The sequence below is a fragment of the Gallus gallus genome, chromosome 2 (assembly GCF_016699485.2).
Source record: "Gallus gallus isolate bGalGal1 chromosome 2, bGalGal1.mat.broiler.GRCg7b, whole genome shotgun sequence".
Lineage (NCBI taxonomy): Eukaryota > Metazoa > Chordata > Aves > Galliformes > Phasianidae > Gallus > Gallus gallus.
In genome coordinates, this window is record NC_052533.1 from 99,211,875 (window position 1) to 99,227,461 (window position 15,587).

The window sequence follows — 15,587 nt, forward strand, 5'->3', positions numbered from 1 at the left end:
ATATCAAGTGTGAAATTTTGTTTAAGTTGATTTTAGCCTTTCAGAAAGCTGTGCACATTTAAGCGTCTTAATATATATTAGGTATCTTGAAAACTCAAAGGAAACCAGATTGTTGTTTGAAAACAAAAATGATGATTATTGAATATATGCACTGGTTAACTTACAAATCACTATAACAAAATGATTTTTGCTATAGGAAAAAAAACTGAGTATAAAGGAAAGTAAAGAAGTCTCAACTATGCTTATTAAAGAAGGAAAATTCCTAGTGAATGCTGCTGCTGCTCTTTCCCAAGATGTAAAGAACTCTACAACAGTAAGTTCTTAAGTTTTAACATCCTGTTTGACACTATCAAGTGGATTTTGTTGTTGGGGGAGTAGGAAAAAAGGAAACCCTTTTGTTGTGCAGAACTTGGAGGTCCACCAGGATGAACTACTCCAATGGAATACCAACTTGAGACACCATGTGGATGAGCTGGTGATGCAGATGTCTGTGAGAGGAGTGCTTGATCTGGTATACAGAGCTGAGGATCATGCCGCTCAGTTCCAAAGACTTGCAGATGCACTGGAGAGGTAAGAAACTCAAGAAAGTTGAAACTGGGAGAGGCCTCATTTGTCAGATTTAATTTAAATGAGTAGTAGTAGTAGCTTAATCCACAAAGAGAAAGCAATCAGTTTTTATTCTCTTTTTCTTTTCAGTTATTTTTTGCCTTTAACGTAGTGTATAGTATCTTTATTAAATGATATAGAGGGGGCTGATTAGTTTTGAACTTCATGTGGTTGACTTGCACAATAGCTGGTGAGTTATTAAGTGCCCGATGAATGTATCATAGTATGACTTGAAAAGCCTGTGATCTGTGTATGAATACTTCTTTGACTGTATATCTCTGAATCTCATCTAGAAGCTATTTTTGCTATGCCTTCATTGCTTTCAAAGCATCTTGCAGAAATGAGTGGGTTGGAATCCCAAATGCACTCAAATGCACTCTTAGAATTTTTGAATCATTTATTTCAGTGGAAATACTCTGTCACAGGAATACTTCTAGGACTCTTGCTCACTTGTCTTATAAAATCAGCAGAGTTGTGTTGTAAAGCTTAAATTTTATAAGATTGAAACATTTATGCGTATTTTAAGCTTGAGAACAGAAAATTTTGCTTTGAGTAACGTTGAATAAGTCTGCTGGCTTTACCGTATCCAGACAAATTCAATAAAACAAAATTTGATATGAAGTAGCTTTCAGATACTCATATTTCCTCCTAGGTTCTGTATTTCTCTGTGTTGCTTTTGAGATCCAGGTAGGAACACGTTTATGTTCTGTTATGTTTACGTGATGTGATTTGTTTGTTCTTCATGCAAAATGTTATCTGTGGCTAAATGGATATATAAACTGAAAAATTAACCATCAACAAAAGCAAAATTTAAATATTTTAAGTTTTCTGGTGATTTGGAATTTTTTCAGTTCAAAATAATAAATAGAAAGCACTTTTTTTGCAGCCCTTGGAAAAGATGCAATCTTTTTTTTCAGAGTGCATCATGAATTCTAGTAAATTGTGCATGGTGTAATATGCACATGTAACAGCACATGGAACTTATTGCTTGATCATATTCCTTGTTTCACAAAAATAGAATTATTTGTTAATTTTTTACTTAGTGGCCTCTCGAAAGTAAAAGATGTGACTTTGAATGCAACAGCTGCAGTCTACACCCACTCCAGTGTTAAAAATGTGATTGAAAGGACGGAGAGTTTGGCAGATGATGCATCGAGGGTTGTGAATGGCCCTTTGGATTTAGTAAGTATTGATATTAGCATCTTAACTTCCTTATCTTTCTCATTTTGGAATATTTGTTCTGCAGGTGTTTTCACTTGCTGGAATCTAGATCATCTTGATGGGTGCAGCCTGTTCTGCCTGCTAATATATACTGTATCCTGAATCTGTGCTCTAAGGCAGTAAGGATACCAGATTTCACATTCTGTTTGTCTCGATTTCCTCTTTACCAGTTTTGCTTTTATACATTTAGCTGGAGTGGATATGATTCTGTGTGTCTTTGTCATCAGTCATCTGACTTGCATTTCATAGAATCATAGAGTGGTTTGATTTGGAAGGGACCTTTAAGATTATCTAGTTCCAACCCCACCTCCCAGAAGAAGTGTGTCATTTCCATATGACTTAAGCTCCGTGTCCTTGGTGCTCCCTTTTACCTTTAGAGTTATTTAGCCATCTTCTATTCAACTTGTCCCTAATCCACTTCTATCTAAGTATTCACAACCACAGCTGTTTTGCTTAGTTGAAAGCATTCAGTAACAAAATGTATTTTGTATCACATCTTCCATTCTCCCACCTTGCAAAATTATCAGGTTGTTATTATGACAGTAGTTTACAAAAACCTGATCAGTTAGTTACCTGACCTGTTACTGTGACTTTCATAATGTATGTATTTCCCTCCTTTTATCTCTGCATTTTTTTTTATGATTGTAAACCCAAGGAAAGAATTGGCTATGTTTTACGTTTGTCATTACAATATTGCTGGAGAGACAAATATATGATAATGCATTCACGTGATAGTGATCAAAGTAGTCAGAATTATGTGCTTTATTATTTTATCACGTGCTGTCATATACACAGCATGAGTCCTAGGCATTTTTCCAGATTTTCCAGATGGATAAATGGATTAAAAAACTCTTTAAGACTAGAATTTTCAAATACCTTAAAGGGGCTTAGTGCTGAGAGTTTGGCCTAAGAACTGGAAGTAAAACTAACAGTATTCCAGAAGGTAACAGAAAATCAGTAGCACTGTTCAGACTGGAATTTGGCAGGTTTTATTTCAGTGTCATGCTCTTGAGCAAAACATTACAACTTTTTTTATTTATTCTTAGCAAGGTAATAAATAGAATACTATAGAAATGGTGAGAGCGTTCAGTAACTCACATTAGATGTCCATGTCTTCGGTTGAACTTTGGGCAATGGATTTCTGCTTTTTCTTTTTTTTCAGCCAGATGAATCTCTTGGTCTTCTTGGCAAAGACACTCTGCAGCTTAGCTCCAAAGTTCAGAATGAAGCCAAAAATCTGAAGAAAAAAAGTAACGGTTAGTTCTTTAGAGTTCACTTTTACTGCTTCACTTTACTTTTCCATAGCCTGTCCTGTGGTAGATTCATTTTTTTCAAATGACCTTAAACTATAACGCAATATTGTATATAAATACGCATACATTTTTGTACTATTGAAATTAATGCTGTATTCAGGACTCATGTATTTTACTTTTTATGGTAAGAATATAATTTTGCTTGCTAAACATTTAAAAAAAATTACCTTTACTATACCTCATTTGTCTCCAGGTAATGCTTTCTTTAGATGGCTGTTTTTCTGAATGCTATGAATGAAGTCATTAGGGATTGCACAACAGGTGAAGGACAAACATAGTTCTTGAAATGCATTCATTCAGTTTGATTTAATAAGTCATGGATTACACAAGTCTGTACGATGATGTATTTAAATCATAATCATTTTTTTTCTTGTTCCTTCTATATAGCTGAAATACAATGACAAGTTTTTCTTTCTGTTTGTAAAAAGTGCCTTTTGGATCAGAGTCCCTTTATAAATTATGATATTCTTTCAGTCTGTTATCACTCCAAAAAGATCAGGAAAGCTTTTGGGTCTGCACCATGGAAGTGCAAATGCGTTTTGAACAGACTTTGTTTAGGAGCAGAGTCGGACCCTAAGGGAAGTTTTGAACAAAATTGGACAGAAAGTGAATGACTCACAGAGACAAATTGTAACCATAAAGTGATCTTTACTCTTAATATCAAAAGTTTTACACAAATATATACATCTTATGTAATTCAGACGGGCTACGCTTTTTTTGTTCTATATGCTTTTATTCTTAGTGAGAGGATTCTACAAACATCTCAAAAATAATTAAAAGAAAAATGCTCTTGAATGGCTCCTGTTGTACTTCAAGAAAGATGTCAAGAACATCATAGAAATCATAAGGGTTCACCATCTTTGAATAATTTTAATTTATAACTCTGTCCTGACTATGTTTCTGGTTTGAATTTGCCAGAAAGGATAACTTTGCATGATACAGTGCCACAGGAACTAATCTGTGCTTACTGCATACAGTTTACATTTACATTTTTAAAATGCTCTTTTTGTTAAAGAAGGCAAAAAAGTTCCATATGCTTACATAAGTGAATGTTTATTATCTCTGTATGTCGGACTTGTGTGTATTGTGTGACTGTGCACAGAGAAATCACAGTTATTTCTTCCAACAGGCCTTTTATCTGAATTGAATGGATTGAGCAAAAAAGTAGAAAAGATTCAGGAAAGTACTGTTAAAATTGTCAGCCATCTTAATGATTCTCTGTTGGCACTGAAAGCATTGCCTAATGGTAAGTGAAATCAGTATATACTATATACTCCTTATATATTATAAACTCCTTATTCAGCATATATATTATATATATTATTGCAGAACATTCTAGTACAATCATAATACAGTCTTGTTCATCATCTCATGGGAGAGACTTAAGCAATAAACTAGACTGGAGACTTTTAGCCTCCTGCCTAACCAAGAATGTTTTCTGTCTTTCACTAAGCCCATAAAACATAACTGGGTTTTGATATAAGGCCCGTAGTCTTATTCTCATTTGGCTGACTTCATTTACCAAATTAAATGTGTTTTCTGTGTATTTCCACAACAAAACAAATCCTTTAAAAAAACAAAACAAAACAATATTTTGAATCTAGGAAAGACCTAGAGTTTGTGTAAGATAATAGGGAAAACATCTTTTGTATTGTGAAGAGAGGAGGGTCTGAAATACCTTACCAACCGTATTTGTTGTTTAAAAAGTAGAAAAAGTCTTCCTGCATTGGAGGCCTCCTGCATTTTATTCTGTGTCCAGATTAGAACATTAAGTTAAGAACTGTACTATACTTATTTGTAGCTCCAGCTCTGAACTCACATTAAAGGATGATAAAATTACACTGGGAATTATTTGCAGGATGCCATCTGACATAAAGCCACACACTGGCAATTAAAGTATTGTTAAAATCTTAGGATGGGTCTCCTTAACTCACAGGTTAACATTGTTGGATTTCAGTTTTAATTTATTTCTTTGAAGTTGTCCATTTCTTATCTGGACAGAGATTAATGGTGGTGTTGCCCTCTGCCTTGGGTACTGGTGATGAAAAAGGATCCCTGCAGACCTAAACACAGTCTTCTGTACCAGTTGAGTTCCACTCTTCCTGGCATAAGGAGTATAAGGGACAGGCTGAGAATGGGAGCACTGTACTTACTCTATATGTGCTCATGGCCCACAGCAAAGGATGTAACAGACCTGCCTGTTTTGTTATACATTCCATTATTTATATATGTATGTATTGTTTATATACGTACATTTATGTATGTATTACTATTGTGTGTCTATATGTTACACCGATGATAGGTTATATCAATTTCTATTTCATCATCTTGGGAGCATTTACTGTGTTTTTAGTTCAGGGCCATAGCTATGGCCATTTCTCAGCTTACTAAGAGGAGCTGCACCAACTTAACTCTGGTACTCCAGTTTCACAGAAGTTAAAATTCCTACACTGTAAGCCATGGGGCATTCAACAGCTAAGCAAAATTAGATCATGGTTAATCTTGGTTTGGAGCTCCCCTCACAGACTGAGGTATACAAAGAGCTGGAAACATAACTCTTAGTATGAAAGGAATGCAACTGGCAGCATTTGTAATGTTCTGATTATGCATATAACTGCACTGCTATTGAACAGGTCAGGCATTTCTTACTCTGTGAAAGCTGTGACTTTTTTTAATCTGTGAACTACCACTGTGTTTCAGGTACAAGGAAATACATGCTGGAGGTGAAAGAACTGGCTGTGTCTGCAAACACCAGCGCTATGGTGGGTTTAAGCCACTTTGAGGATTTCAGTCAAAAGCTGCTGAATACTTCATCTACATTGTCCCAAGTTAATGGCACATTGAGGAAAACCAGTGAGCTTATAACTGATTCATCAAAAGCTGGTAGGTTTACTGCTTCATTGGTCTCTAGAAATGTCACTGCTTGCAGAAGTAGTACTACTATTCGAGTTTAATAGACATTAAATATAAATCTGATAGACTGAGATATTTCTCCTAATTCAATAAACATGTGCTTACTTTTTAAAAGATCACTAGAGGAGTCTCATGGAATGCCTTTAAGTATGCACATTCTTTACTGATGTTTAAAATTGCCAAAAAAAAAAAGAAAAAAAAAGAAAAGATTAGAAACAGGCCCCTTTGGTTAAGTGGTTAAGTATTTTAGAGTTTCTTTTCCAAACTCTCTCAGTATTTCATTTATGTTTTGGCAGCAATGATGGCTGAAAAACAAGTTAAAGAAATGGAAGCACAAGCGAGTCTTTTACTTGATAGGCTGAAACCTCTGAAAACGCTGGAAGAGAATCTGAGCAGAAATTTGTCTGAAATTAAAGAGCTCATCAGTCAAGCCCGGAAACAAGCAGCATCTGTAAGTACCATCGCTGCAGATTTAACTGGCTTCACTTTCACTTTTAACACAGAAGTTGCTTGAGATTACGAGCATGCAATTTACCTTTAAGGTATGTGGATGTTCTGGGATCTCACTGAAGTCATAGAGCACTGACTGATACTGAAATCATTACTTGCAGGGCTATTGGTGTATTTTATAGTTTTAGCTTCACGTTTCCTCTATCACTTGTGAGTTATTCTGAACAACAAGGCATTAATTTATTTTCTATTTCCTTTTGTTCCTTATTAAAGAAATGGAATGCAAAGTGTTGGAAAGCATTGGTGGAGATACTTAGTGAGAAAGAGGCAGGTGAGGGGGTGGACCTGCCGTGTATTTAGGACAAGATGTTAGTTTCTAGTCTTGTTTTAGAGACTGATATGAGAAACCTTCCTGCATCATCAAGTATAGTTATATTTTTTTTTAGTAAGAATGTGGATTCTGTCAATAAATTTGCCATGTTGTCGTCTTTGCAAGAAGTTGCTGTGCATCCAGAATATTTGGAGACAAACATTAATTTTTTAAAGCTCTGCTTCCCCTTTAAAAACAATGGAAGTAAATCAACTGTACTGTGGACCTCAGTCAAATGTGGGAAAGATATCAAATTGACTTTGCACTCAGTAACTTCTAATAAGTTTTATATGTCTTTGACTTTAATGTGGGCATATTCTGTAACTTTTAGGGAAGTTTTATTCTGAAATAATAAATGGCTTTCAGCTCTTTCTGAAATCTTAATTTCATGGTTATTGTATCTTTGTTACAGTCTGTTGAAGCTTAATGAATCCAATGTAGAACAGGGGGAGTACTGTAAACTACAGAGGTTCCTAGAAGGATGAAAAGAAATATTAGCAAAACTTTCTTTTCCATTTTTGAGAGTTCGTTTTGATGTTTTGTGAATATTTTTTATTTTCTAAGTTAATTAGTCAAGATAAACTTTATATATCCATGCTCACACATCTGCACACATGTGCACTATGTATTTAGTTACTACAGGTGAGTTCAATGCATTGGATGAAATTAAGGCTTCTCTGTTGTTACACAATGAAGTTCCTTGGTGTGTCTTTATCATCTGATATTATTAGAGTGGCTTTTGCTCGTATGTGGGCTTCTGACCCAAGATATATTGTAATTTTCTGAAGTATTTTGGATAGTTTTGTCTAATGCCCTCAACTGATCCCTAAGAGATTAAAATCTAACCCCAGTAATAATACTTAAGTCACATAAAAGTATCTGAACAAATCTCTTGTGCTAGTTGGTGAGAAACTAAGTACATATTCTAGAAACATATGCTCTGTACAGTGAGGCTTGTTTAGATTCCATTTCATCCTTTCACCTCCAGATTAAAGTAGCAGTATCTGCAGACAGAGATTGCGTTCGTGCCTACCAACCCCAAATTTCATCTACGAATTACAACTCTTTAACCCTTAATGTGAAAACTACTGAACCAGACAACCTCCTTTTCTACTTGGGTAGCAATGGAAAGGTAAGTTTCTTGTATACATTCACTGAAGGTGATAGTAGTCAAATACTTAAATGGCCATATGTGTTTTTTTTTCTACTTGGCTTCAAACTAAGTACCCAAATGAGACATTAGATGGTTCTACAGAGATCCTCAAAGGTAGAGAATAAGAACACCCGATAGCTTGCTTCTTAGCCGTGCAATTAATCTCTACTTTCCTTTTCCCATTCTGTACTTTAACTCATGGAGTGTAACACTGTGTGATGTTTTTGTATAACATGCTGGAGTACATAAAGCATTTTGCCTTTTATCACAAAGAAAGAACTTGACTTTGGCCCTCATGCATCCACGCAGCTGAAAGGAACACGATAGTTGAGTGTCACATTGCCTCCCTCTTTCTTCCCTCTCTACTTCTAATAAATATGCAGCTGTGTGCACGTGTTAATATTTTTCACAGGCTGGTAGGTCTCTTTACATGAACTCAGATATTTATACATGCCTACAGATGTGTGTGCAAACACTGTATCACACCTTGATGTGTCTATAAAAAAGGCATTCAATTAGCTATATATGAGTTGATTTTTTTTATTTCATTAAATGTTTTTCTTTCATTCATCATCTTTTGCTAAAACTATTTGCTAGGATTTTACTTAAAGTAAACTCCAGTGATGCAGGAACAGGAATCTGGAAAGACTCTCTAAGTTACATGTTAAAATTAAATGCACTAAACAGAAATATGTTCAATGTGATATATTAAAATAAGGACTGCTTTTTTTCAGACAGACTTCCTTGCTGTGGAGATGCGACGTGGCAAGGTAGCTCTTCTTTGGGATTTGGGCTCAGGATCAACAAGAGTAGAATACCCTGATTTTCAAATTGACAACAACAAATGGCACAGAATACATGCAACCAGGTAATTAAAGTGTGAATTGCATAAATACTGAAGGTCTAAAGGGGCAATCAGAAATAAGTTCAGTGGAAACTGAGATTAGGAATATTTATATATTTTTTTAAAGTAAGATTGCTGTATTATAGAAACATCATAAACCACACAAACTGTCTGCTGAGTTTTTCAGTGACAAGATGTTTGTTGTTCTTAAAAAGTTGATAGAATGCATTGATTAAGCCTGACGATTCCTAAAACCATTTATTATTTGTAATTGATAGGTTTGGAAAAACAGGTACACTCACCATAGAGGAAATGAACTCCAATCAGAAGTCTTCACCTAAATCTGCAACCTCTCCGGGAACAGCCAGCATACTAGATGTTAACAAATCAACGCTTATGTTTATCGGAGGACTTGGAGGGCAAATTAAGGTTAAATTCGGCTATTGGCATTCTGTAAAATGTTTTTAACATGTTTGAGATACACATTTCACATAGAAATAATTGCATAAATTAGCTACTTCATAAAGAAATGCTAGGTAAACTGAACATAAAGCAAAGATTGTAGAATCATAGAATGGCCTTGGTGATCATTGTGGTCCTCTTCAACTGAGTCTCAACCCCCCTTCTATATATGCAGGGTCACCAACCACCAGACCAGGCTGCCCAGAGCCACATCCAGCCTGGCCTTGAATGCCTCCAGGGATGGGGCATCCACAACTTCCTTGGGCAACCTGTTCCAGTGCATCATCAACCTCTGTGTGGAAAAGCTTCCTCCTAATATCTAACTTAAACCTCCCCTGTCTCAGTTTAAAACCATTCCCCCTTGTCCTATCACTATCCACCCCCATAAACATCGTAGACCCTGCTGTTTACACATTTCCTTCAAGTATTGGAAGGCCACAATGAGGTCTCTCCAAAGCCTTCTCTTCTCCAAGCTAAACAATCCCAGTTCCCTCAACCTTTCTTCATAAAGATGCCATAACAATATTCTTTAGTAATCCGAAGTTAATTTTGTCTGGAAATTTCTGCCTAAATTGTTCATCAGGGTAGGCAATGTGTACATATATGATACATAGATATTGCACATTGAATTTTTTTTTGGTTTGTTCTTCTATGGCTTCTTTTCGATTTTTTTATGCAATAAGTATTGTAAGTAGGTCAAGGCTGTAGTTACTGTACTTGCTGCAAAACAGTTCTATTATGATTTAAATAGTAGTTGTTTACAATTAAGCTAAAATATGTTCTTTTATGACTTATATCTAACAAATTTGGAGTTAAATGGAAAAAAAAACAAACCAAATTTTATCTGTTTAATTTTCAGGATACTTAACTTTAATTGTATTCATGCAGTATTTCTTCTCTTGCAGAAGTCACCTGCTGTTAAAGTAACACATTTTAAAGGGTGCATGGGAGAAGCATCCCTGAATGGAAAATCTATCGGTCTTTGGAATTACATAGAAAGGGAGGGCAAGTGCAGTGGATGCTTTGGAAGGTATTTTGGTCTTGTTCTTTTTTTTTTATATATAGATTTATTCTTTTATATGTATAACATATATTTCTGTTCCAGATAAAAAATAGTGAACTCAAACAAAATGCAGTGTTTTATTGGTCATTAACTTACAGTTCTGAATACGTTAATCTGGATGTATCAGTGGTGTCAAATAATTTAACTGCATGAAATTTTATCATTTATTAATGCCTACTTTTTCAGAAGAGTTCTATGGCTGTAGTCTGCTTTGTGCTGTAAAAGTTGGGAACTGCCTGTAAACCCAAGTTTTGGAATATTTGCTTTCCAGTAATGCGGAGCAAGACAGAGTTATTCTTTTATCGGTAACAGCGTAAAGCACTCTTATTACAATGAGCTTGCTACCATCCCTGTAATCATTGTGAAAGGAAATTGCAGCCAGTTCTATTTTTGTATTTAAGGAATTGCAAAGAAAATGCTTGACCGTATTCCCTTCTGCGGAACATTTCATGTAGAAACAGCAGAGGGTGCTGCTTGATTGTATGTGATATTTCCAAGAAGTAATATAGTACAGGAAAAGAGGCTAATAGAAATTTATTATAAGTGCAATTACATAAAGCTTTTTTATAAATGTATGACATGTCTAAAGTTAGAGGGTGTAATATTTTTTTTTCCCTTAAGAGGTTGTTGTTTTCTTTTTATACATCAGAAAGAACATCTTTTATCTTGTATGCATCCTTCCCTGTGGCTAAATAACTTGTGATATTCTATAATGAAAGCGGCCTTTGGCTGGAATCCTTCAGTTATTCATAACACCAAACTTCAAATTTCTTTCCACGCTTCCTAATCTTACTGCCTAGGGCCTGCACCAGCTGATCAAACTTGTCTTATATTTTATATTAAAATGACTGCAAAGACACAAATCTTCAGCTAATGTTTTAGCTGTTTTTTTTTTCTCCCCCCCAATTCCATAGCCCACAGGATGAAGACACTTCATTCCATTTTGATGGCAGAGGATACTCAGTTGTTGAGAAGGCTCTCCGCTCAACAGTGACTCAGATAATAATATTCTTCAGCACCTTTTCACCTAATGGGCTACTTCTGTATCTTGCTTCAAATGGCACTGTAAGGATAAGGATCAGACTCTTAGGCTGTTGCAAACTGTGTTTAGATCACTTCATAACTCCTTTCTTACTTTCTCCTATGTCCACTTTCAATTTACCTTTAGTATTAAAACAAGTTATCATCTTTGCATTGGTTATGGCCTGTGATTGACACCATGAGTCAAAAAACAAAAGACAGAGATCCTTAAGGTTACCCCTTAGAACAAATATTAACACGTAATGGAATATTCACATGCAATGAAAGTAATTATTCATTTGTTTTAATCCTGAGAGTAAAATTAGGGATAATTTAACTAAAAGTAAGATCAAGAAGCAGCAGGGACAACTAACTATTTTTTTTCTTTTTCCTGCTGGAGAAACCTTGGCAAGGTGTAAAATCTTTTGAAATTGAACTTGCAGAAGAATATATTATTGAATAGTCTTATTGAATTAAAGCCATGAGATATGAATTCAACAAACTGAAATAATTCAGACTCCAACTGCAACATAAGGTAGACCCATCTCCAGACCTTCATTGTCATGTCATGCAGTTTACCACCTGCTTTTGCTGGAGGACAAAGCTTTGTTCAGATACAAATTGTTCTGGAGGCACTACATAATTCATTTGATTCATTATGTACTCACTGCCTGAATACATTGCACAATGATACGTGACTTAAATTTTACAGTGTAGAGAGGGCACTTGTAGAATGAAACAGACTTTTTTTTTTTTTTTACTTCTGTTGATGTGAATAAACATGTAGAATCTATTTGCATCTTGCAGAAAGAACATTGTATTGCTTGGTTATTATGCTAGCAGTCTAATCAAATTACTCTCAATCAAAAACAAAAAAATCAATTGTGACATTTGTTGTTTAAACTTTTGTCTGCTGAGCAATCCAGCCTGCTGATTCATTTAAGTAAGAACAACAATAAAACAAAACAAAGGATATAAATCCTTTTGTGGTATGTGGAATTTAATTTTCCTAAATATAGTAAAGATGAACATCTTGGGCCTAGGAAATAGTCTGCAGGAGTTACCGACACTTTTCCATACACTAGGCCATACCTGCTAAATATGCATATTTCTGGAAGATTTTTGTTTCCTGTAACTGGAACTTTTTTTTTCTTTTTTTTTCTTTTTTTTTTTTTTTTTTTTTTTTTCCTTCCAGAGAGATTTCTTGTCCCTTGAGCTTGTTGATGGCAAAGTGAGACTGACTGTTGATCTAGGTTCAGGACCTCTTGCTCTGACAACAGAAAATCGTTACAATAACGGAACATGGTATAAAATTTCATTCAGTCGGAACAAGAAGCAAGGTAGGCTGTAGGTTGAATAAACAGGTCTTGGTCTATTTACGAACAGAAATACCTAAGGGTTCCAGAAGAAGCATCACCACAACCAAATCTGGACACTTACAGAATTTCTATGTTACTTCACTGAAGTAAGACAGGAGAAAGACAGCAATGAAAATCTAGTGCTGCATTTGCCACATCTTATAAAGAACAGGTAGTGCAGCAGCTGCCAGAGCACATATATTAATAGCCCTTAAACAGTGAGAAATCTTTGTCTAAGTCTGTATATTAGGGAGCATCTGTTTTGCATTTTTTTTATAGTAAATTGTACAACAGAATTTTGGGGCCCATGATTGAAATGTAATGCATTACAAGGGAAGTAATGCATTGCAAGTGATATATGTGAACAGCTATAATGTTTTCTCAGATATATCTTTTCCTGTAGACTTTTCCAGATTTGATTTTGGCAGAGAGAAATAAATGAGAATAGCAGAACAGCTGGAACTACAATACAAGTACTCACTCTAAAAATAAGAAGATTGTCCATATGCATTTGACTCAAGGAATACATTTTCCTTGATTAGGAACAAGATTGCCAAAATGGAAGAATGATGAGTATCCTTCTCTAGACCTTTACTCTTTTCTTGGCAGGAATGCTGGCAGTCATGGATGCATATAACCTTAATTACAAAGAAACCAAGCAAGGAGAAGCTCCTGGGGTTGCCTCAGACTTGAATCGTTCTGATAAGGACCCAATCTTCATTGGTGGGCTGCCAAAATCAAGGGCTGTGAGGTAAAGTGTCCATTCTCTTCTCCTTTGCTAAGATGCCTGTAAGCAAAGAGGAAGACTTTAAGAAAATCTGATATTCCACTGATGTTACTGGAAATCAGTGAAGTTTGAAGCCTTGCTTCAGACTTGGTTATCTGTTCCTCACCTTTAGGCTCTACTATGGAGCTTTTTTGTTTGGAAGGAGAACTGTCTGTTTTTCCCCTGCATGGTTGATTTCCACAGCAGCCACATGCTCTTTGTGACAGGCTGCAGCAAGCGTTAAGTACTGTTGCCTGGAACAGTGCTTTTCTGATCTTTACCTGTGTGAGCCTTGTACTTCCCAGCTGTCATTAATGGACAAAATCGCACTTCAGGTTGAGAGTTCTGCTTCAGAAAGGAATTCTTGTAATTCAGTTTTGAAACTTATAACAGGTGAGAACTAAATGTAGTGTTTTTTTGTTAATCTGTTTATGCACATAGTTTATAGCTGGTCTCTAGTTAATACTTTCTATATTGTACATTCCTGCTGAGCTTGTGAGGCTACATTTCTCTCAGTGGCTTCACTTTGAAAGAACAAACATGGCTGAAAGAAAAACTAATTAAATTATCTGCGTTTTCTCAACAGTAAGGTAAATTCCGGGACACTATTAATTTCTATATATTTATTGCTCTCGGATACAAACTTGAATCTTAGTTTGCACTGCAGGATGTAAGGGATTATGGCAGGGAAAGTTTACATTTTTCCTGACTTAAATCTGGAACTAAATTATGTTGTCCTCCAGACTTGAGAAACAAAAAACAATTGCTACATTTACTCTCACACAAAAGCCATCACATTTCAGCTGAGAGTTTTGGAAAATGTCCTGACCTGTCAACACAGCACTACACGCTTACATGTTTCCATCTGGGTACAGTGCTATCTGATTCTTTTTCAGATTGGAAATACCAACTGATAAGAAACCCAAAATAGCCCCCTTCTCACTTACACTGGGCTGACTGCGTTCTTTAAGCCAGATCCTCTCTTTCTCTTATTGAAGAGAGATGAATCTTTTCTCCCAGGAAATTCCAAATGCTATTCATTGGAAAAAAGCCTTGTTTTGTCTTTCAGGAAAGGTCTTAATAGTAGGATGTATGTGGGATGCATCAAGAATCTGGAAATATCCCGTTCAACCTTTGACTTGCTTAGAAATTCGTATGGAGTAAGAAAAGGCTGTGTATTGGAGGTAGGAGACTTGGAAGTTTTATGGTCTGATTCTTAGTGTTGTTGAACAATGAATAGTGACATTTATGAAGGAATATAGTGAGTTGAAATTGACTTGTCTTGAAAAATTGTACGCAAATTAATATATATGTGAAATTATTTTTTTCTTACTGGGTGCAAGAGCAAGACAAAGTCTATAATTATTTCTCTTAATCATAAAATAGCCTATTCGTAGCATGAACATCTTGACCAATGGATATATCGAGTTGGAACCTAAGTCCTTAAGTCCAGAATCAGAGCTGATGGCAACTTTTGCGACAAAGAACAGCAATGGTATCATCCTTGCTGGACTCAGTAGGGGACTGGAGAAGCGACGACGCAGACAAGCACATTTGGCAAGTACTGAAAATGAACATATTTTAGCATGGTTTTGTCATTTGTACTTCAAAATATCATGTCAAATTTCTGTGACTGTAATTTGCAAAAAAAAAAAAAAAAAAAAAAAAAGAAGAAAGAAAAAAAAAAGAGAGAGAGAGAGAGAAAATCTGATCAGTTTAGGAAGCCTGAGCTCAGAGAGGGTAGAAGGACAAAGCGTACACAGATTGTAGCAGGGTGGAGGTGCATGGACCTGTTAGCAGAGAACAGCTGCAGAGCTAGAGCAGTTTTTAAACAAACAAACAAAAAAACCTACACAGGAAATAAACACTGAAAATTACTTTCCACTTTTGTTAGTCAGAATTATTTACTGAAGCATTTGCAGTGAACAAAGAATTTATATCTGGCTGGCTGTTCTAGAGCTCCTAGAATTCAGGGTCAAAGTGTTAGCAGGAATGCTAACCTGCCCCTTTCTACTTCCTTCTTCTAAGCAGAAGTGTGTGTGGGTAAA

At 35.6% G+C, this 15,587-nt stretch overlaps 1 protein-coding gene across 2 annotated transcripts in view; it reads left to right on the forward strand.

Annotated features, from left to right (window-relative positions):
- The window catches only part of LAMA1 (laminin subunit alpha 1), a 99,207-nt gene that overhangs the window by 70,610 nt on the left and 13,010 nt on the right, over positions 1–15,587 (forward strand). The window contains exons 38-53 of one of the 2 annotated variants that reach the window (NM_001199806.2): positions 197–313; positions 407–570; positions 1,650–1,792; positions 2,994–3,083; positions 4,270–4,386; positions 5,841–6,023; positions 6,350–6,504; positions 7,862–8,005; positions 8,761–8,894; positions 9,149–9,299; positions 10,238–10,362; positions 11,310–11,460; positions 12,611–12,755; positions 13,383–13,524; positions 14,609–14,723; positions 14,926–15,096. In NM_001199806.2, the coding sequence (NP_001186735.2) occupies positions 197–313; positions 407–570; positions 1,650–1,792; positions 2,994–3,083; positions 4,270–4,386; positions 5,841–6,023; positions 6,350–6,504; positions 7,862–8,005; positions 8,761–8,894; positions 9,149–9,299; positions 10,238–10,362; positions 11,310–11,460; positions 12,611–12,755; positions 13,383–13,524; positions 14,609–14,723; positions 14,926–15,096 (2,247 nt within the window). Of the gene's footprint in view, positions 1–196; positions 314–406; positions 571–1,649; positions 1,793–2,989; positions 3,084–4,269; positions 4,387–5,840; positions 6,024–6,349; positions 6,505–7,861; positions 8,006–8,760; positions 8,895–9,148; positions 9,300–10,237; positions 10,363–11,309; positions 11,461–12,610; positions 12,756–13,382; positions 13,525–14,608; positions 14,724–14,925; positions 15,097–15,587 lie in introns of both variants that reach the window. The other variant, XM_046917198.1, reaches the window with a different exon arrangement.